The 21,539-nt window shown below is 44.1% G+C and overlaps 1 protein-coding gene across 1 annotated transcript; it reads left to right on the forward strand.

Annotated features, from left to right (window-relative positions):
* The first annotated feature begins 17,965 nt into the window (after positions 1–17,965).
* On the forward strand, positions 17,966–20,126 carry LOC123396316 (V-type proton ATPase subunit C-like). The gene is made up of 9 exons (XM_045091282.1): positions 17,966–18,076; positions 18,283–18,399; positions 18,477–18,602; positions 18,720–18,803; positions 18,893–18,972; positions 19,075–19,100; positions 19,573–19,637; positions 19,958–20,010; positions 20,123–20,126. Exons 1-9 carry the CDS (start codon positions 17,981–17,983, stop codon positions 20,124–20,126), a joined length of 651 nt encoding a protein of 216 aa, XP_044947217.1. The 5' UTR covers positions 17,966–17,980.
* Positions 20,127–21,539: the final 1,413 nt, after the last annotated feature.

Raw genomic sequence — 21,539 nt, forward strand, 5'->3', positions numbered from 1 at the left:
CACGTGGCTGAGCAGCAAGACGCGCTCTCCCTCCTGCGGCGCCGGCTCCGTCTCGCCCTCCGCCGGCAGCCTCCACGACTTGTTGGCAATCATGCCTTGCTCCACCAGCTCCAGCAGGTCGTCCGCCGTCACCGTGGAGGGGAGGAAATCCCCCTGGATCCAACCCGCCCGTAGTGCTCGCTGTCGCTGCTGAGCAGGGGCCGCCTTCTTCTTCTTCTTCTGCGACTCGAGCTTGCTCGTCTGCCCCTTCGTCATGGTGAAGGCAGCAGATCCGTAGAGGAGGAGAGGAAGGAGGAGGCCTGGAACGCGCAGGGAGCTACGGAAGAAGCGAGGCGAGTGCGAGTAACAAGGGCAGCGCAACAAGAAACCCCCGCCGGAGAGGCTTAAATAAGGTTCCGACTGGGTCACTAACAGGTGGCCCCAAAATCTTATCCCTCGACCGGCTGCTGCAATATTAGTGGAGAAGATAAAGGCGCGGTAATCGAGGCGGCAGAAACTACTCGATGACGATGTCGACATCCCCGCTGAGCGCGCGGCAACCGAAATTTGAAGATCCCAGAAAATCCGCCGCTGTCAGTTTGACCGGTCACATCGAAAGATTCCGCGGAAGCACTCGGTCCCTGACGGTTCGTTTCACTCGGATCACTGGTCGAAAGGATAAAATGGATCGAGGCAAACAACGCCAAAGTCACATCCATACCAGTCGGATCCGTACTCCAGGCACCACTTCGTCATTCCAACCCCGATCCATTCGGGGACTAATGATGGGGTTATAGTCCCAGGGTAGGGTCATAGGCCTGCCCTATAGGTCCTACCCAAGGACTATCCTTCATAGAGGGCAAGGCCCTTAGACAGTTCCGACTGAACTAAGGACCCCCCCCATCATCCAGTCAGTGACGAGCATTCGGAGCATATTTATCGTACCGACTGAATTCCACTCTGTACATCGTAACCTCCCAGGAGGGAAACGGTCATACGTTTTCATACACCATTATTAGCATTTAAGGCATACGTTACCTGTAACGTAGGCATTTATTCACCACTATTCCACCCCTGTCCACCGGGCCGTTGTGGAGGGCAGTGCACTCTATATAAGCCGCTCTTCTCCACTGGTGCAGGGGTTGTCATTTACTGTAATCCTATATTCCACTCGACACTAAGCTCCCAAGAGCGCTGAGACGTAGGGCTTTTACCTCCACCGTAGAGGGGCCTGAACTCATACAACCTCACCGTAGCTAAGGCTCTGCCCATCCTTTCGTACCCTACACATCTACTGTCAGACTTATACCCACGACAACTGATGATCAAAAGAATGATCATGTACACCTACTTACGTCAAACATAACCCCACCGTGTCCTCGATCGGAGAAGGAACTCGCGAAAGAGACAGTCACGATTACGCACTCAGTTGGCATATTTTAATTAAGTTAACTTCAAGTTATCTAGAACTAGTGTAAAACAAAGTTTTCACGTTGCCACATAACCGCGGGCACGGCTTTCCGAAAAGATTTAACCATGAAGGGGTGCTCCAACTAATCCATCACAAATTACCACAAGCCGCATAGAAATCCTCGATCACGAAGCTCACGATCTCGTCGGACTCCTTAGTGGAAAACCTCAACTCTGAGATTACCCAAAGCATCACCGGAATCCCGATACACAAGATATCTCGTAAAAGGTAAAACTAATCCAGCAAGGCCGTCAGACGTGTCGACGATCCCGATTGGAGCCGCGTATCTCGTTCTCAGGACACGACGGATGAGCTAGACCTCGGGATCGCTAAACCCTGGATGACCAGGGGGCGCCGGACATCGCTCAGGTGGGACCAACACTCATGCGGAGCACTGGCCTCGGGGGTTGATTAATTATCCTCGGGGTTCGTAAACTCCCTATGCAATTTTATTAGGTTATTAGGCAAATATAGTATCAAAGTTGGGCTTGTCAGACCAGCTTTAATCTAAAACGAATTATCAAGGGGGTCCCCATAACAACCCCGATCGTGTTAGGAGCGCTCAATTATGGAACATAACACCGGTAGCCGAAACTAAGGGGGCAAAGGTGGAACAAAACACCAGGCTAGAAAGGTCGAGCCTTCCACCTTTTACCAAGTATATAGGTGCATTAAAATAAATAGCATTTAATATGGTGATATGACAAGGAACCCATGTTATCACATGGAAGCAACTGCACGTGCAACTAGCAACACTAACACACGGTTAAGCAGCAGTAACATAGCCAATCAGTGGTTTGCTAGGTTGTGAACAGGTTGAAGGTTTTCGTGGCAATGTTGTGAGGCTGATATTTAACAGGTGGTAGGCAACGAGACATAGAGACAGAAACGATAATACTAGCATGGTAATGATAGTAATGGTATCTGGAGAAATGGTCATCTTGCCTGAGATCCCGCTTGGAAGAAGAACGACTCCGTGAAGCAGAAGAACCGACGTAGTCGAACGGGTCCTCACATTCCGACATGCTTGCGGAATTCTATCGAGACGGAGGAAACCGGAAACAATCATCAACATAGATATTCACCATGGCATATGCACGACAAGATGCAATCCACATATGATGCATGATCAGAAGAATATATGCAAGACATGGCATGACAATTCACCTCAATCAAACACTACACATTAAGTGAAGTTCAATATGCAACCAGTTGCATATTGACGAAACTCCACATACGAATTATTTAGTTCCATCCCGATTAGGTACACGATAATATTGATTGTTGTTAAACATGGCAAGAGGTGAGGCGTAATTAATTTACCTATCTAGGCATTTTAAATGAGGTTGGAAATGACATATAGCACCTCTGAAACGACCTCACATGTTAATTTACAATTCTGTTCAGATCTGAACTAACACGTTTAAATGTTTGTTAAACAGAAAAATAAATAGGTTCACGTGATTCTACGCGTCGTTCCAATCAATTACACATAGAGAACATATCCAACGGAGCTACGGTTCAAAAGATACAAACACCACAAGATATGATGGCATGAATGCAAAATGTGTGCAACGACAGTCACAAGCATTTCAAAACACACAACCAGCAAGAAATTATAAAACTACACGAGATTCTAAGCAAGTTTCATATAGGGCACGACCAAAACAGAGCAACGGTTCAACAACTATGAGCTAAACAAGAAATCATTACAATCTGCCAAAATCAGCCACATGGCATTTTCTACACCTTCGAACAACTAGCTAGACAAATCCAAAATGCTCAAACAAGGCATGAAGCAATAGAGGGCAAGATGCACTACCACATGCAACTTATAATGCCTAGCATGGAAGCATGAATCACTAGGAAAAGAACTCACAAAATGGCATCCCACACACAGTTTCAGACTTAGTGAAAATAACAGTTTATGATAGTGCAGTTTTCAATCTGAAGGCATATTGACAGCAACAAAACCATAAGCTGTAGGACTTCAAATGGCATGAAAATTGACAGCATGCTATAGAATCCTAAAGTCTACAACTAACTCCATTGCACCAACCTCAAAAGAGCTACATATCACCAGATAAAATCATGACAAGACAACAACAAAATATAACAGATTTCAGACTTAGAAATATTTCAGCATCTACAAATCAACACTATCTTCTAGCATGTTGAGAGCAAGCAAACCACACCTTAACATGAATTTCTATTGCAACCAGAATTACCAGGGGCTAGCCTACACATCCAAGGGCATATCTCTAGTTGACAACTCCTTCAAATCATGCACGTATTAAATCCTACAAAACAAACAAAAGGGCAACATGGCAAAATATCACGCGCACTAACTTGCTCAAAAGCTAAAACTAAATGCATAGTTAAATTCTATGGATTTTTCTACCCCGAAAACATATATAACATGTGGGGTTGCAACACAAAAATATCGCCACACGTATATCCGAGATTATGTCCTAAACGCGGTATAGCAAACTAGCGACGGAATCCTACGTGCAAAAATACAAACAAACACTCTAAATACATGGCAAAAGGTCCCTAAAAACATGAGCATTTTATCTATGGGGTTCGAGCAATACGGACATGCACGAAAATAAATACGGGGTAGACTCCTATTGGGACAGCACGCAAAACTAGGCATTCGACAAGTCAAACTATTTCAAACATGCATGCAAGATGCAAAATATTAATCCACGCGGAAAACTACACAAGTTTCATATATTAATCGCCTTGATCCGACATACGGTTAAATATCTACGGGCCTTTAAATAATCAGCTAAAATCTGAAATTAATAATCCCGAATAAATCCTAAAATATACTACGGGCCTAATTCGTCCCTCGACCTAACAGGGCAAGCGCACTAAATCTATGTTGCGCACAGGGTGAAAATAGATGGTCTCGGGGCTGCTCACCTTGGGCCCGGCCGGCTTGGGGGCGTCCTGGAGAGGAGGTGCTAGAGGTGGGCTCCGAGCTGGGCCTCGGGCGCGCCTCGCACTGGGGGAGGAGGCCAGCCTAGCTGGTTCCTCGGCCGCTGCGGGGGGGCCGAGCGGGAGGGACGAGCGCAGCCTCGGCTGCCGTCCTCCTCTGTCCTGACCTGGACAGGAGGCGGTGCTGCTCGGGACGCCAAGGGACGCGACGGCGCGACGGGGGCCGAGGGCGGCAGCGGATCGGCGGGACCGGCGGCGCGGGACGGATCCGGTCGTCCGGGATCCATTCCCGACGACGGCAGCGACGAGTGAGGCGGGGGACGACGCCATCGAAGCTGCATCCATGGCTTCCTCGCAGAGAAGGGAGAGAGAGATTGGGTGAGGGGAGGAAGAAGAGAGCAGAACGGGGCGAAGGAGAGACACGGGGCGCGGGGAGACTCGCCTGGGTCGGGGTCGCCGGCGGCGGAGGCAGGCAGCGGCGGCTGGCTGCGGGAGGATGAGGGAGCCGGCCGAGGGCATGGGGCGATTCGGGCTCGGGCGGGCCCAGATGGGCTTCACGGGCCCGACGGCTGGAGGGAGGAGAGAGGCTGCGCGGCTAGGGTTTGAGGGGCGCGGATCCCGAGGGGGATTAGGGTTTGCTGTCAAAATGCATGGGAGGTCTATTTATAACAATGGGGGGCTAGGTTTAGCAGTTTTTCGCTCCGGTTTGAACCGCGCGACCTAAATCGGACGGTTTGGCACGTGGGGACGGGTAAGTGGCTGTGTAAAGTAGGTTAGCCGGGGAAGAGAGGGAAACGGTGCGGCGCGGCAACGTGATTTTAAAACACCGAAAAACGTCCGACGATAGACCGAATACGGTGCCGCTACGGTCGACCGTTCGGGTACCAGACGGACTCCGATTGCGACGAAATTTGGCAGGCGGCCTACCTGAAACTAAATAAGATCGCACGTCAAGTTTCACCCCAATCAGAGAAAGTTTTACACACACTTTTAAAAACAGGATTCAAACGATGCCGTGGACGCGTGCGTGTGTGGTCGGGCTCAGAACGGACAACGACGAGAACCGGCAACTAACAACGGATGCAAGTTTTGAAAACTGGCAGCAATGGGATGCCGATGCAATGTTGATGATGCGCATGATGCGATGATGACGCGACAAATAAAAATAAACACACGACGAAAACGGAATAAAAGGGGGAATCTTATGGAACGTTTCTCTCTCTCCCTCCCTTCCTCCCTCTCCCTCTCCCTCCCTCGCTCTCTCTCTCTCTCCCTCCCTCCCTCCCTCCCCCCCTCTCTCTCTCTCTCCCTCCCTCCCTCCCTCTCCCATTAAGGCTCGTTTGGATTATCGTTTGGACATTGAATACACGTGTAAAATGATACACACCTCGGGGCGTCGTTTTTCTTCCATGCAAAAGTTATACTGTGGCCGGTATTATACAAGTGTAACTAAATCCGGAGGTATAATCTTACATGCATTCCAAGCGCGCCCTAAGCAGAACGTCCAGCTAAATCGCTGGCAAGCAAATCGTGGACAAAATCTGGAGCCCCATCCGTCTAGAAGGCTGAGAATGAGAGGCCCATACGTGCGCCATGGTCAGCTAGACTGTCCACTACCTTAGTGGACAGTAAACAATGTCAAAATGTAAAAAATTTAACCTAGTGAAGATTTTAATTTCCCTTAAAATGACTCCAATGGCTGAACCATCTTGGTCCTTTACCCTGATTGCATGCATGAGTGTAGTTGAATCTGTTTCCACAATAACAGAAGCTATACCTAGCAGTTCGCATCTTTCACTTTTGGTATGAGTACCACATTGGTGTTATTCTACTTATCCGGGATGGCTGCACCATTAAGAACCGCAAGAAGTCGAGAACCTCTCGAGTCACCTCCTCCCCCACAATGTGCTAGTACCTTTTGTAGAACGTTGCCGGCATATGCCGTCTGGCCCAAATGGCTTTAAGGACTCCAATGCCATCCAGAGCAAATTTTATTGGACTTCACTAGGGAGCAGCGCCGCACATTAGAGGGTGTTTGGATACGTTTTAGCCCCATGACTAAAAGTAACGAGACTAAAACTTGCTAGCCTCACCCATGCTTGGATCCAAGTACTAAAAAGACTAAAATCAAGTTAATGAGCATTTATTATCCTCCAAACCCTCCAATCCAGAACTTGCATGAGGAGTTAAATGAGGAGAGAGAGAACTAATGCACATTTTAGTAGGGGTACCCCTGACTAAAAGATTTTAGGCTCAAGACTAGTTTTAGCCTCTCTTTAGTCAGGGGTGCTTAGAACTTTAGCCTCTTAAAGAGACTAGTTTTAGTTAGACTAGTTTTAGTCTCTTGGATCCAAGCACCCTCTTAGTTTTTCCATGCGGCGGCTCTCTTCCATCAATTCCTTGCATGCATGCAACATCACACAAGCATGACATCATTAAATATTCTTCTTATTTTGCATTTAAAAAGATTTATCTTTCAAACCATTATCTCAATTAATGATCTGCTTTCATCATTGATTTTTTCACGACGAGATCTTCAAAACCAGATCCCATGTCGCTATGTTTCGATAACTTTTATTTTCGTCGGTACTTGCCAGATTACTATCTCTTACTTGTCACATTGTTTGTCACATAGTTCTCACATTAAATCAACTTGGTTATGAGGCTTATTTATGTCGATATACCCCACTAAAAAATTGATTCATTGTACTTATGCTAGTTCATGTATTTACTTGCTTATTGTTAATGCCCTAATACCTACTTTTCAGCTTCACATAACATTACAATGCAACAAGTATAAAATTATTGCCCTGATAATTATGTATAATTTTTATTATAACTATACACCCGTAAGATGACAACTATGATGACATAAATGTAGCAACTAGGAACGACGAAAAAAAATCAATAAAACATGTCAACATGAGATCTTATTTTGAAGGTCACGTCGAGACGAACCTAACAGTGAAGACGGATCTCCAATCAAATTATTAATCTGTGAGATAAATCATTTCTAAAATTCAGAAGAGCATTTAATGTAATGATGTAAGCATGAGGTAGAAGATTGTTGCATGTGCATGAGGCTATGCGAGCCGCTGCATGCAAAAGCTGTGATAAGGCGCTTTTCTTTAGATTTTTTCATGTTTCATTAGCTGGGCCGCCGCACCGAAAGACCGTGCCGCTCCGTAGCGTGGTCCAATTTTATTTCCTCTTCCGTGTTAGACTTCCATGAGCATAGCATTCATGTCTAGTGTCACCCAGTGGTGCACAAATGCTATGAGCTCTTTGAGACGGTCACCTGTAGAGGGAGAAACGAGATTACAAAAGTATATAGTAATCACCGCCGGCTATGTTGGCTTTTGAACGTGCGTATGCAGCTGTACAGGCGTGGCTACGCAATTCTTGCTTCGGACGGCTACTTGACGGAATTTGCGTAACTAGCGACACGAATAAAACTGATCGATGGATTTGATGGCTAAAGGCCCGTGTCGAGCCTTTGCTTTGTATTGCTTTTCGTTTTTCTGCTGTTACAATCAACACCCCTAGGATGTCTTTTATACACGTCCACAAGGGACTATGAAAATAGACTAGGACTAGGAATCCTAATACTACTAGGACTCGGTTTGGCTTTCTTTCCTAATCCTAAAGAAACAACATGATTAACTTCTACATTCACCTCCTTAATCTTGTTGCTTGACTTCACTTCTTGCACTCCGACTTTCCTCCTCATCTCGATGAACTTCTGTCGACCGAGGGACTTGGTGAAAATATCGGCAAGTTGGTCTTTCGTGTTCACATGTTGAACCTCGATCAACCCTTCTTCAATGCACTCCCGGATATGGTGGAACCGGGTATCTATGTGCTTGCTCCTTTCGTGATGAACCGGATTTTTGCACAACGAGATTGCAGCTTGGTTATCGATCTTCAGTGACACCTTCTGCACCTCCCGCTTTGCAAGAATAGCTAGGAGTCTTCTCAGCCACACTGCTTGACAAGCCGCCGTGCTTGCCGCTATGTATTCTGCCTCGCATGAAGACAGTGCCACCACCTTTTGCTTCTGAGAATTCCAGCTAATCGGATTCGGGCCAAGGTAGAAAACCATGCCCGTTGTGCTCTTTCGGTCATCAACATCACCTGCCATGTCACTATCTGAATATCCACGAAGGATCAATCCTTCCTTTACCTTTCTGTACGTGCAACCAATATTAATGGTGCCTTTCACATAGCGCAAGATTTGATTGACCGCGCTCATGTGCTCGGTTGTCGGATTCTCCATGAAACGACTCACGATTCCGACTGAATAAGCCAAGTCAGGTCGGGTATGCACCAGATATCTTAGGCTGCCCACAACGCTTCGATACATTGTGGTGTCCACCGGCGGATTAGAGCTACGCTTGCTCAACTTGTGACGTTGGTCCATTGGAACTTGTGTCTCGTAGCAATCTGACATGCCACACTTTTCCAATAACTTGACCGCATAAGCCGATTGATATAGGGAAATCTCTCCGGAGCTTTGCTTCACTTCGATGCCCAAGTAATAGCTGAGTAATCCCAGATCGCTCATGCTAAACTTTTTCTTCATTTGCGCCTTGAAACGTTCAATTTCTTGTACGCTATCTCTGGTGATAATCAGATCATCGACATAAACTCCAACTAGCAGGTTTGAGCCTTTGGAGTTCTTTGTATAGACTGCGTGCTCGAGGGGACATCTCTTGAACCCGAGCGAGACCAGACTTCGGTCTAACTTTGAGTTCCAAGCTCTTGGCGCTTGCTTCAACCCATAAAGTGCCTTCTTGAGCTTGTAAACTTTCCCTTCTTCGCCTTTCTTCTCGTAGCCGAGGGGTTGTTCCACGTACACTTCTTCTGTGAGATCGCCGTTGAGGAAAGCGGATTTAACATCCATATGATGAACCTTCCAATCCTCTTGTGCTACCAAAGCTAGGAGCACTCTCACCGTCTCGATTCGAGCAACCGGTGCAAACACCTCATCATAGTCAACTCCTTGACATTGAACGTAGCCCTTTGCAACGAGTCTTGCCTTGTACTTCACAATGGCACCCTCCGTGTCCTTCTTTAACTTGTAAACCCACTTCAAATCTATCGTATTTTGGTTTGGAGGTCGGGTTACCAAAGTCCACGTGCCATTGCTCTCAATTTCCTTCATCTCCTCATCCATGGCGTGCGTCCAGCTAGGACTTTTGCTCGCCTCTATGAAGTTCGCCGGCTCCTCAACTCCGAACAGACATAGTCCGGAGTACTCGAGTGTAACTGGCTTTGTGTACTTGTAGACTTTCTTGAGGGTCTTTTAGCGACGAGGCCTTGAGGAATCCGTTGTGGCTTGCGAAGGAGGCGACACAAATTGTGTCGGTGTTGATGCACTTGAGGAAGACGGCTGAGACCCTGGTGTGTCATCGACATCCGTGTCATCGGTGTAGTCGTCGTGACCGTGACCATCATCTTGATTGTCGTCGTGACTATGCGCCTCGTTGTCGATGTTGTCGTCGAGATCTCCGCCTGTGTCGTGCGCGGCGTTGTCGCTATCTCCTTGCGACCTAAGTGTGTTGTCGTCGGTGTCGGCACCATGATGATCACTATCATTGTGGTCACCTTGGTTGGGCGTCTTGGACATCCTCCCCTGCATCATCATCAGTTGGAAATTCAACCGTGAATATGTTACTGTTTGGAGCATTGTCGGCTGCGGCGCTCCAATTCCACGCTTGGTTTTCTTCAAACACGACGTCGCGTGAAATCCGTAGACGCTTGGTTTGTGGATCATAGAAGCGGTATGCCTTGGTGCCGGAACTTCTCTCGTATCCGATGAACACCATCTTGGTGCTACGATCGGCAAGCTTTGAGAGGTGTGGCTCCGCCGTCTTCACATGTGCCACGCACCCGAATGTTCCTAGATGAGACACATTCGGCTTACGTCCGTAAATTGCTTCATACGGAGTCTTGCCGATCACCGCCTTCATTGGAGCCCGGTTGAGAAGATAGACCGCCGTCGAGACAGCTTCTCCCCAAAAAGTCCCCGGCAGGTTCTTGCTCTTGGGTAAACTCCTTGCCATGTCAACGACGGTTCGATTGCGCCTTTCAACGACCCCATTCTGCTGCGGCGTGTAAGGTGCCGTGAGGAACCTCTTTATGCCAATCTTCTCGCAGTAGTCGTTGAACTCATTCGACGTAAACTCTCCGCCGCGATCTGTCCATAGAGCGCAAACCTTCAGCTTGTGTTCCATCTCCGTTGCAGCCTTCAACTTCTTGAACGCTTCAAACGCCTCATCTTTAGATCGTAGGAGAACGACCCACATATATCTCGAGTAGTCGTCTACCACGAGGAAGAAATACTTCTTTCCCACGTGAGTTGCTGGGGTGATAGGGCCACATAGATCACCATGCAGCAGCTCGAGTGCATCACTTGCACGATAGGTAGACTGAGCAGGGAACGACCTGCAGTGTTGTTTTCCAACCAGGCACCTGTCACATACTCGATCAACATGGTCGATAACTGGCATCCCTGATACCATCTCCATCTTTGACATCTTCTTCAAGGCGTAGAAGTTAACATGTCCAAATCTAGCATGCCATAACCATGAATCATCATCACTCTTGGCGAGCCAACACTCCGGTTGAGATTGATCAAGGTTGAGGATATAGAGCCTGTTCCGTGTGCGACTAACACGAGTTAGCACGTTCCGGAGGTTGTTTAAGATCGTCATCACTCCGTTCTCGATATCCACCTTACATCCATTCTCGTCAAGCTTCCCGATAGAGATGATGTTGTTGCGAAGCCGTGGGATGTAGTACACTCCGGTGAGTATGCGATGTTCGCCTGTGAGACCCTCGAAGAGGACAGATCCTTGCCCACAAATCTCCACATTTGAACCATCACCAAACTTGACCGAGCCTTCAACATCATATTCCAGCTCGAGGAATTTCTCCTTGCACCCCGTCATGTGGTTACTGGCACCCGTGTCGAGATACCACGACACGTTCTGATCACCGGATAACTTTGGTGTCACTTTTTCCTCATGAAGTAGCACCTTCCGGCTTGGTTTCACAACCACCGTTTCAGCAAGATCACAAACTTCGGCCATCAGAAGACCTGGACCTTCGTCTTCCTGCTTTGCCAAATTTTCCTTTATCTCCCGCTTGTCAGGCTCCGGACAATTCTTTGCAAAGTGACCCATCTCGTTGCAGTTATAGCACTTGACCTCGGACATATCCAAGTTCCGTTGCTTCCGCCCTTTAGATCGGTCTGCCTTACCACGACCTTGTGGTTTGCCTTTTCCTTTGCCTTTTCCGGTTTGTCCATCGCCCTTCGTGTTGCTTGAGCCTTCGCCACCGTCACACCTCCCTTTGCTACTTGGGGCCTCCCAATCTGCGCGCGAGTACATGAGTTGGTCACTACCTCCTCTGTTGCCTTTTCGACAGCCACGAGCATTCTCTTCCCATGTTCGCAGGCGTCCGATCGCCTCCGTTATGGTCATGTCGTCGATGTCGTAAAGCTGCTCGAGCGTGCCGATGATGTACGTGAATTTGTGAGTCACTGAACTGAAAAATTTCTCCACAATCTCGGTCTCCTCGAGCTTTGAACCAAGCGTGCGGATCTCTCCCACCAGAGTAGTAAGACGCATGGCGTAGTCGTTCACCGATTCAGTTTCCTCCATCTGCAACTTGTGAAATTGGCGCTTCAGCACTTGTGCCCTTGCCTTGGTGACGCGATCTTCTCCGATCCTCATCTCCTAGAGTGTGCTCCACGCCTCTCTTGCCGTCTCGAACTCCGCCAATGTCATAAGCACGGAATCCGACACAGACTGGCCTATGGCGGCCATGGCACCTTCGACGGACTCGTCATCGACGTCGTCGTCCGTGATTGCCTGCCACACTCGAAGGGTTCGGAGAATAATCTTCATCTTCACCGCCCACACGCCGTAGTTGGCGTCGGTGAGCATCGGGTACTGGATGGGGATGTTGCGATGCGCCTGGACGTTGGCGCCGCTCGTTCCTCCATCACTGGTTTCTGACTTGACGTCCTTCTTCACCTTGTCGCCGTTCTTGTTCGCCTTGGCACCGACGCTGCCGGACTTGACCGACTCAGCATCGCTGTCCGTCATCGTAGATTGTAGATCGCCGAGGCTCTAGATACCAATTGTTGGCTTTTGAACGTGCGTATGCAGCTGTACAGGCGTGGCTACGCGATTCTTGCTTCGGACGGCTACTTGACGGAATTTGCGTAACTAGCGACACGAATAAAACTGATCGATGGATTTGATGGCTAAAGGCCCGTGTCGAGCATTTGCTTTGTATTGATTTTCGTTTTTCTGGTGTTACAATCAACACTCCTAGGGTGTCTTTTATACACGTTCACAAGGGACTATGAAAACAGACTAGGACTAGGAATCCTAATACTACTAGGACTCGGTTTGGCTTTCTTTCCTAATCCTAAAGAAACAACATGATTAACTTCTACAGGCTACTCCTCCTCCTCCACCACACCTCCTTGATCATTTCTTAGTTTCTTGATGCGTTTCTTTCTTTTTCTGTTTGATGCAAACGAATGGTAAAAAGTCCATTCTCTTTACTGTTGGATTCACGGCCTACCCTCTGTTGGATTCACACAATAGTTGGATGTTAGTGTGTGTTTCATGCTATCTTAACTTTGGATGTTATCGTGTGTTTCATTTATACCTTCGCTTTGGATGTTGTGTAGGTTTCAGTGGGATGAGCAGAAATATTGTCTCGAGTCACCTATCAAGGATTTGGTTTATATCATCAATTCTCAGATTTCCAAAATGAAAAGTGATATGAAGGTAACACATTAAAAGTTTGAGCATACATGTGAAATCAATGAAGAATGTTGACTGAAAACGTACAAGTTATTCTGGAGTAGGATAGTTATTTAGAAATATCAAAATGGAAGACAGTAATGTCAATGATGAATCTGCATTCTTTTTCAGGCAAAGAGAGCAAAATATGATGATGTTCAAAGGAAGCTTCGTGTAGTTAACAAAAAAAAGGTGTTGCAAGGTAATCACAAGCTTTTGAGATTCTTGGTAATTCATTTTTGGTGTTTGAAGATTTTGTTAAGATGGCTGTCTTGCAAGATAGTATTTCAAATTGCAGTCATTTTCTATGAAGTTTCAATAAATTAACACTACCACTGATGGGGATGTAGCTTTTTAAAAGGTTGTTTGCTCAGGTTTTCAGTTTAATGTCCACGGTGGTCCACTATGTTCAACATGGTCATTGAGAGTCTCAATTTGAGGGAGATTGACCTCACTGGTAGACAATTTACTTGGGCAAATTCTTTACCAGTACCAACATATGAGAAATTGGACCGGGTACTGGCCAGTGTTGAGTGGGAACAGAAATACCCACTGGTTACAGTACAGGCTTTGCAAAGAGCTATCTCTGATCACACACCTCTCCTAGTGGACTCGGGAGAGGCAAACCATGTGGGAAATAGAAATATCTTTTCTTTTGAATTAAGTTGGTTTGAAAGAGAAGGTTTCATGGATCTCGTAGCCGAAGAATGGGCAAGGGATTCTGGTGGAATAACGAATATCGAAATATGGCAAAAAAATTTCAAAATTTACGTCAGTTTTTGAGAGGATGGGCAAAAAATCAGAGTGGTAAATATAGACTTGAAAAAGAACTACTCATTCATCTGATTGATGAATTAGACATTAAAGCGGAGTCTGGTCAACTCAATCTGACGGATAGGAATAACAAGATTGACGCTGAGAGGAAGTTGCAAAAAATCCTAAGAGAAGAGGAGATGAAATGGGCAACTAGAGCCAAGGTGACAAAGGTGGTTCATGGGGATGACAACACACAATTCTTTCACATGATTGCAAATGGAAAACACAGGAAGAAAAAAATTACTCAACTTGAGCAAGATGAAGGAACAATTATAGGACACGAGAATTTAAAATTATATATCTCTGAATATTATAAAAAATTATTTGCTGAACCAGAAGAGACGGTGGTCTCTCTGGATGAAAGCATCACTCATGATATACCTCAACTAAATGCAGATGAGAATGAGGTGCTATCAGCTCCATTCACAGAGAAGGAAGTATATGACTCAATAACACAAATGAAATTAAATAAAGCACCGGGACCAGATGGGTTCCCTGCAGAGTTTTATAAGAAATGTTGGCATATTATTAAGGGTGACTTGATGCCTATGTTTCATGATTTATTTAATGGTCAGTTGCAATTATTTCATCTCAACTTTGGAACAATTACATTGTTGCCAAAAAAGGTGGAAGCTATTCAAATTGAACAGTTTAGACCGATATGTCTGCTGAATGTGAGTTTCAAGATTTTTACAAAAGTTGGTACAAACAGATTAACAAAGATAGCTAATTATGTAGTCCAACCGACGCAGACTACGTTCATGCCTAGGAGACACATCTTGGAGGGTGTTGTTGTCCTGCATGAAACGTTGCATGAAATCCATACAAAGAAACTAGATGGGGTTATATTTAAAGTGGATTTCGAGAAAGCATATGATAAAGTCAAATGGTCTTTTCTCCAACAGGCCTTACGTATGAAAGGATTCAATGATAGATGGAGAAATCAGGTTGATAATTTCATCCAAAAAGGGAGTGTAGGTGTTAAAGTTAATGATGACATAGGTCATTTTTTCCAAACACATAAGGGACTGAGGCAAGGTGATTCATTATCCCCCGTGTTGTTTAACATAGTTGCAGACATGTTAACAATACTAATAGAAAGAGCCAAAGAAAAAGGCCAAGTTGGAGGCCTCATACCACATCTTGTAGAGGGGGTGTCTATATTACAATATGCGGATGATACAATTATTTTCATGGAGCAAGATATGGCCAAAGCAAGAAACATGAAACTATTATTGCGTCTATTTGAACAATTATCGGGACTAAAAATAAATTTCAACAAAAGCGAAGTTTTTTGCTTTGGAAAGGCAAAAGAAGAACAAGACGCCTATAGACAGCTTTTTGGATGTGAAATGGGATCACTACCATTTAGCTATCTTGGGATTCCTATTCATCATAGGCGACTGACGAATAAGGAATGAAAATGTATTGAAGATAGTTTTGAAAAAAAATTAAGTTGTTGGAAGGGCAAGCTTATGTCATATGGAGGAAGGCTAGTATTAATAAATTCGGTGTTAACTAGCCTACCCATGTTTCTCTTGTCTTTTTTTGAAATACCAGTAGGGGTACGGAAAAGATTAGATTTTTATAGGTCTCGTTTTTTCTGGCAAAGTGATGAGGCTAAGAAGAAATACAGACTGGCACGTTGGGATATTATATGCAGACCTAAAGAACAGGGGGGGTATGGGTATTGAAAACTTAGAAGTGAAGAACAAATGCCTTCTTAGCAAATGGCTTTTTAGGTTATCTACAGAAACTGAAGGAATGTGGTTTCAAATACTTAAGAATAAATACTTACATTAAAAAACTTTAGCACAGGTTAAAGTTAGACCAAAGGATTCCCCATTCTGGAAAGGTTTAGTGAAGATAAATGTGACCTTTTTCCAGCGGGTAAGGTTTGTAGTTGGGGATGGTGCATCAACAAGGTTTTCGGAGGACACTTGGTTGGGAGACACTCCTTTAGCCCTTCAATACCCAACGTTATATAACATTGCCCAACATAAAGATGAATATGTGTCCACGGTATTACAATCCATACCAGTTAACATGCAATTTAGGAGAACTTTAGTTGGAGCACGATGGAACACATGGTTACATCTGGTCAGAAGGCTAATGCAGATTCAGTTGTCTGACCAGACAGATAGTATACGTTGGACTTTGGCTGCCAACGGGGTATTCTCAGTTAAATCCATGTACACATATCTCATTAACACTGGACCAATATCTAGATCATTACATATCTGGAAAATCAAGGTGCCCCTAAGGATTAAAATTTGGATGTGGTTCATACACAAGGGTGTGGTATTAACCAAAGAAAACTTAACAAAACAAAGATGGAGAGGCAGAGTGAATTGTTGTTTTTGTGAGCAAAACGAAACAATTAAACATCTTTTCTTAGATTGCCCTCTTGCAAAACTTCTATGGTGCACCTTACATATAGCTTTTAATATATCTCCACCTACATGTATGAACTCGTTACTCACAACGTGCCTCAATGGAGTGGACGGCAGAATATTGAACCTTATTAGAATTGGAGTCTGTGCGAAATGACATGATTTTTAATGGCAAGAATTTCAACAACTTTTTGCAGGTTATTTTCAGAGCAACGTCCTGGATCCGTATGTGGTCGTTACTCAGTCATGTGGAATCCAGGGATCTTATGGATATTGGGTGCAACCGATGAGAGACGGCCTCTCGGGTTATCTTCAACCGATTTGGATGACGTGCTAATAATAGGCTAGGTGTATAGGCATCGTAAGCTGCTATCAGTTACGTCGGATGTGGAATTTATTTGTTTAAATTTTGTATTGAGCTTCAGAGATTTATGGACATCAGATACATTTTCGATTTATTATTAATAATATGACTGCATGCATCGATTGATGCAGAGGCCGGGGACACGTTTTCTCCTTTTCAAAAAAAAAAGTTTAATGTCCACTTCCCAACAGTAGTGTCTTGATAATAACTTGTTCGTATGACATCTGCATGGTTGTACTCTTTCTTATATCTATACCTATCACACCATAGTCCATAACTAATATATAAGCTACTTTTACCAAAAAGGGTGTTGCGTCAAACTAGAACAAGAAGCTAAGCATTTTGACCACATCCTTGGGATTTATGTTTTATTAAGAGTGAATTCCTCTTTTTACCATGTAGTTGTACATTTTTGACACTAATTACCCCATCGAGTGGAAATTCGTCTATAATACCCCTTCTGAAAGCTTTGGACACTCTTTTTCTGATGCATGTCCACCAGGCAAGGTGTGAGGTGACGCCCGGGATTTAAAAATATATGGACGATGATGACGAATGGAACAGATGGACAAGAGAAGTCTGGACATGATCGTCAATGATGTCCTATGATCTTTACAGATTTTTCTACGAATCATTAACGCAACATGCCAATCATATCTAACATAAACAAGAAAAAGTTAAATCTGAGGAATTACCGTGTTAAAAGTCACCAAAATCTGATATTTCGATAAAATTTCCACTAAATTGGGTAACATGCGTCACAAATATACAACTACAAGGTAAAAAGCGGAATTCACTCTTTTATTAACCTTATAATATTAACAAATGATGTTGCGTTTTTTACCATCTACAGTTAGACATTGTTTGGAGCACAGGACCAAATTTGTCTGTTCCAAACAAGGCCTAATTGTGTTCTTCTGGAAGTTGTTCCATACTACTCCCTTCGTTTCAAAATAACTGTCTTAACTTTATACTAGCTCTAGTACAAAATTGTACTAAGCTTGAAACACTTATTTTGGGACGGAGGGGGTATTACTTACTGTACTAATATTCTTACTTTTAAGTCTTTTTTTTCTTCTAAAACCAATAGTCGGCTGGAAAAAGGCCTACCCGCAAAAGAAACTAATTTGTTTTCTTGTACAACAGCCTTCAAGACATTGACTTCTACAGCCTTCTGCAACCAGAAGACATGGTGTTCTCTGAACACCTTGTAACACTTCTGGTGATTGTTCCAGTTACATCCCAGAAGAAATGGTTATCAAGCTATGAGTTCCTTGATTTCGTGGTAAGTTCGAACACTAGCGAGTTCTTGCCTTCATGCCTTTCTCTTCATGCTTTCCTTGATTCTTCCTGACGAGTGAGATGGCGTTTTAGTTCTTTGGTAAGGATCAGAGGAGTAACTGCATCCATAAATAGATGTAGAGGGAGAGGGAGGGGGAGTGGCCCATTGTATTTTTGTTGTTCGTTGTTGAACTAATTATTGATGTGCAGGTACCACGATCATCTAAAAAGATTTATGAGGACCAGGAATCTGCTCTGTACACAGTTACACTATTTGCTAAAGCTGTTCCAAACCTTAAGGATCATGCACAAGAGAACCATTTTCAGGCAAGTTTAATATGGCTGGTCTTCTCATATTACCTCTTAGTATTTTTTGACTAAATTCTCTTTCAAATGAATTCCAGGTTAGCGACTTCATGTTTAGCCCCGAGGCATACGAAAGTAGAAAGCAAGAGATCCAGGAGCTAATTCATCACCACAAAGTTACAAAGGCCTCTCTTTTAGACTGGTACTATGGAAGCTACAGCGAGGTACATATCTCTGATAACACATTTTTATGGTCCTCACCAGAAGGACATCTTATAAAACCCAGCATGTTTGATATTATCATCTAGGTAACTGGTTTCACTGTACTGTCTGTACTATAGGTTTTTTCCCTCTGGATGCATGTCGTTACCATGCTTGTGTTTTCTGAAAGCATTCTCCGGTATGGCCCTCGAGATGGATTTATGGTAATTCCCATCTTTTTTTGGTGTCTTCTAAATTCAACCATGCACTACATGGGCTTTTGTATAAATATTCTTCTCTTCTTTTCCATTAGTCTGCAGTGCTTGTTCTGTCTATGGACAATGAGGGGAAAATTAGGAACGCCTTGGAGGGATTGTCTGGTGGTGGGAAAAGGTACATCAAACATTCAGTTTTTACCTAACTTTGTTATTGTCTCATGAGATATAAACAATTTGAGAAAAACATATATAGGCTAAATGATATGTTTTGTTACAGTCACTGGAAATCTGAAGATTCAGATGGTACGTTTGCTCTTAAGGGACTGGGTGCTCAAACTGACCCATATGATTATGTTTCATTTAGCATCAATGTTGTCTGAGGATGGGGACCGCGTGGAGGTGAGATGTAGAACCACTCAACCCCTTGCATCAGTATTTCCATTCTCTGTCGTTGAGCTCTTTTACTAGAAACACTCAACCCCTTACATTAGTATTTTCATCCTCCGTCATTGAGCTCTTTTACTAGAACCACTCAACCCCCGTCGTTGACCCCTTCTACTGTATGTACTCCCAAAACAAGCACCGGAGTACTAGATAATTCAGTGCCTAATGTAAATACAACAAGTGTGTTCGGTCGCGCCACCATCTACTGTCACAAGTCCTCACATCAGAGATCAAAGAGAAGGGTTTTCAGGCCGTTTTTCTTAAGTGATTTGATTAGGCACCAATTAAGTTTTTTGTGAATACGCATTGTTGTGTATCGTTTCATTGATAGGGGGAGAGAGTTACAGGGCGCAGCTCTACGGGGCGTACACGAGACAGCGTCCCATAGAGTGCGGGGTGAGCATGAGAGTGGTTGCTCAGCCTCGTTACAAGTGGTTCATGCACCAATTAATTGATTTGATTAGGAACCAGTTAAGTCTCTAACCAGTGTGATGCTAGCATGGTCAATGGTTTGTTACGAACTTAGGTTTATTGGTAAGTATGAATAAGTGTGAGATTAGGAATAAGCTTGGGAAATGATTTATCCAGCATTGTATCTGTATGCTTTTTACTCAAAAAAGGGTTAAGTTCAAAGTCACATAAGCCATTTTTCTGAATTTCGTCACCTGGTGAGCATTAGCCAACTGTATGTATTTACATGAACCATGCATTTGCAGGAACAACTGAATTTATTGGCAATAGCTGCGACTGTTGGATTGCAACTTTGCATGTCTGCATGTTTTTTTTTCACTTAATGTATGCTCATGCCAGCTACTTTTTGTGGAATAGATGTGACTGTAATAATTTTGTAGCTTTAAATAGTTGTTTTTTTCTTTTTGCAGATGACAAGTGCTTAAAAATCAGAGGTTGTTCGATGAGAAGATTAAAAACCGAAGTTGTCACCGTCAAATCCAAACAAGTTTAGAGGAACGATATCTGAACAACTTCTTCAGCAATGAATAGCCTATGTTTACCTCATGTTGAGAGTGAAAAATGTTCCTTTCAAAATCTTAAACATACAGTGGTGATTCATTGTCAATCTTATTGACAACTCGAGATGCAACCTTTTTGGTTCCATCCATACTTTTTTCCTCATTTGTCTGGGGATTTTCGTGTAAAGAATTTAAGTTCTGCCTCTTACCAGTTCTTGGTGCATGTGACTTTTGCTGATGGAACCACCATACGTTTGTTGAAGTGATCTCACAAACTGTTAAGAACTTTATGTTCCGTATAAGATCTGAAGATCACAATGGACAGGTAGTTGCTACTGGCAGGTAGGCTGCTAGGTTGCCAGATGGGTGTGGGCTAATTACAGTTAAAAATGTTCAAATGAGGTAACCGGAGTACACTTACCAATTTTACAGGAAAGGATCCTGAACGACCTAAGCCCTGGCTTTGTGTGGGTTATTTGTTATACCATCTTCAGCGTAATATCATATTGCAATAGCTCCAGCTTGTGTAACCAATCATGTATGTGCAAAAATACCGAGTGGTGATGAAAAAGGGCTACATCAAGGGGCAGATTATGCCGCCCACTTTCCAACTTCCTCTTGGCGCAATGAGTGGAGTATGTTGGTTCGTGTTGTGTTGCCCTCGGGTCTTGGTATTGTTGTAGAGATCTAAATTTGTAAATGCATACTATTATCTGGAATGAACCTAGGTACCCTTTATGGGAAGATATTCATAGTCATCGTCAAATTCAAAATCAAGGCTTTATTTACCCTCGGACGGCCTCACTTATTTGGCGCTAATAATATGGCGTGAACTTCTCGTGTTCCTTATGCTTGTGATTTTATGGATAGACTCATATGGAAGCACATCCCTGTAAGAGTCTGCACTACGCACTCATTCCAAAATACAGTCTCTAACGTTTTAGAACTTTGACGCTAATGCATGCGGGAAGTATAAGAGCATGCAGGAATAATATTCCCTCTGTATCATAATATTTGTTGTTCGAAAAAACTAATCTAGTTCTTCCCAACAAGTATTTAGGAATAGAGGGAATATTGTTTTTTTCTTTTTTGCAAAAGATTTTGTTGTATGTCTTTCACTAATTTTGTACTGTAGGCATTATTGGTGGAAATTGTAATTATAATCATGCGTCAAAGACTACAAAAATTTAAACGAGTCCTGTATTTTGCAACAGAGGAGGCGGCGGTCCGGCAGCAACAAGCAACAATAAACGGGCAAGACAGCATATAACACAGCGACAGCAAAAAGGCTGGAGCAGGGAGAAAGAATAACTCAAGAGGCAGAGGA

Source organism: Hordeum vulgare, chromosome 5H (genome assembly GCF_904849725.1).
Source record: "Hordeum vulgare subsp. vulgare chromosome 5H, MorexV3_pseudomolecules_assembly, whole genome shotgun sequence".
NCBI lineage: Eukaryota > Viridiplantae > Streptophyta > Magnoliopsida > Poales > Poaceae > Hordeum > Hordeum vulgare.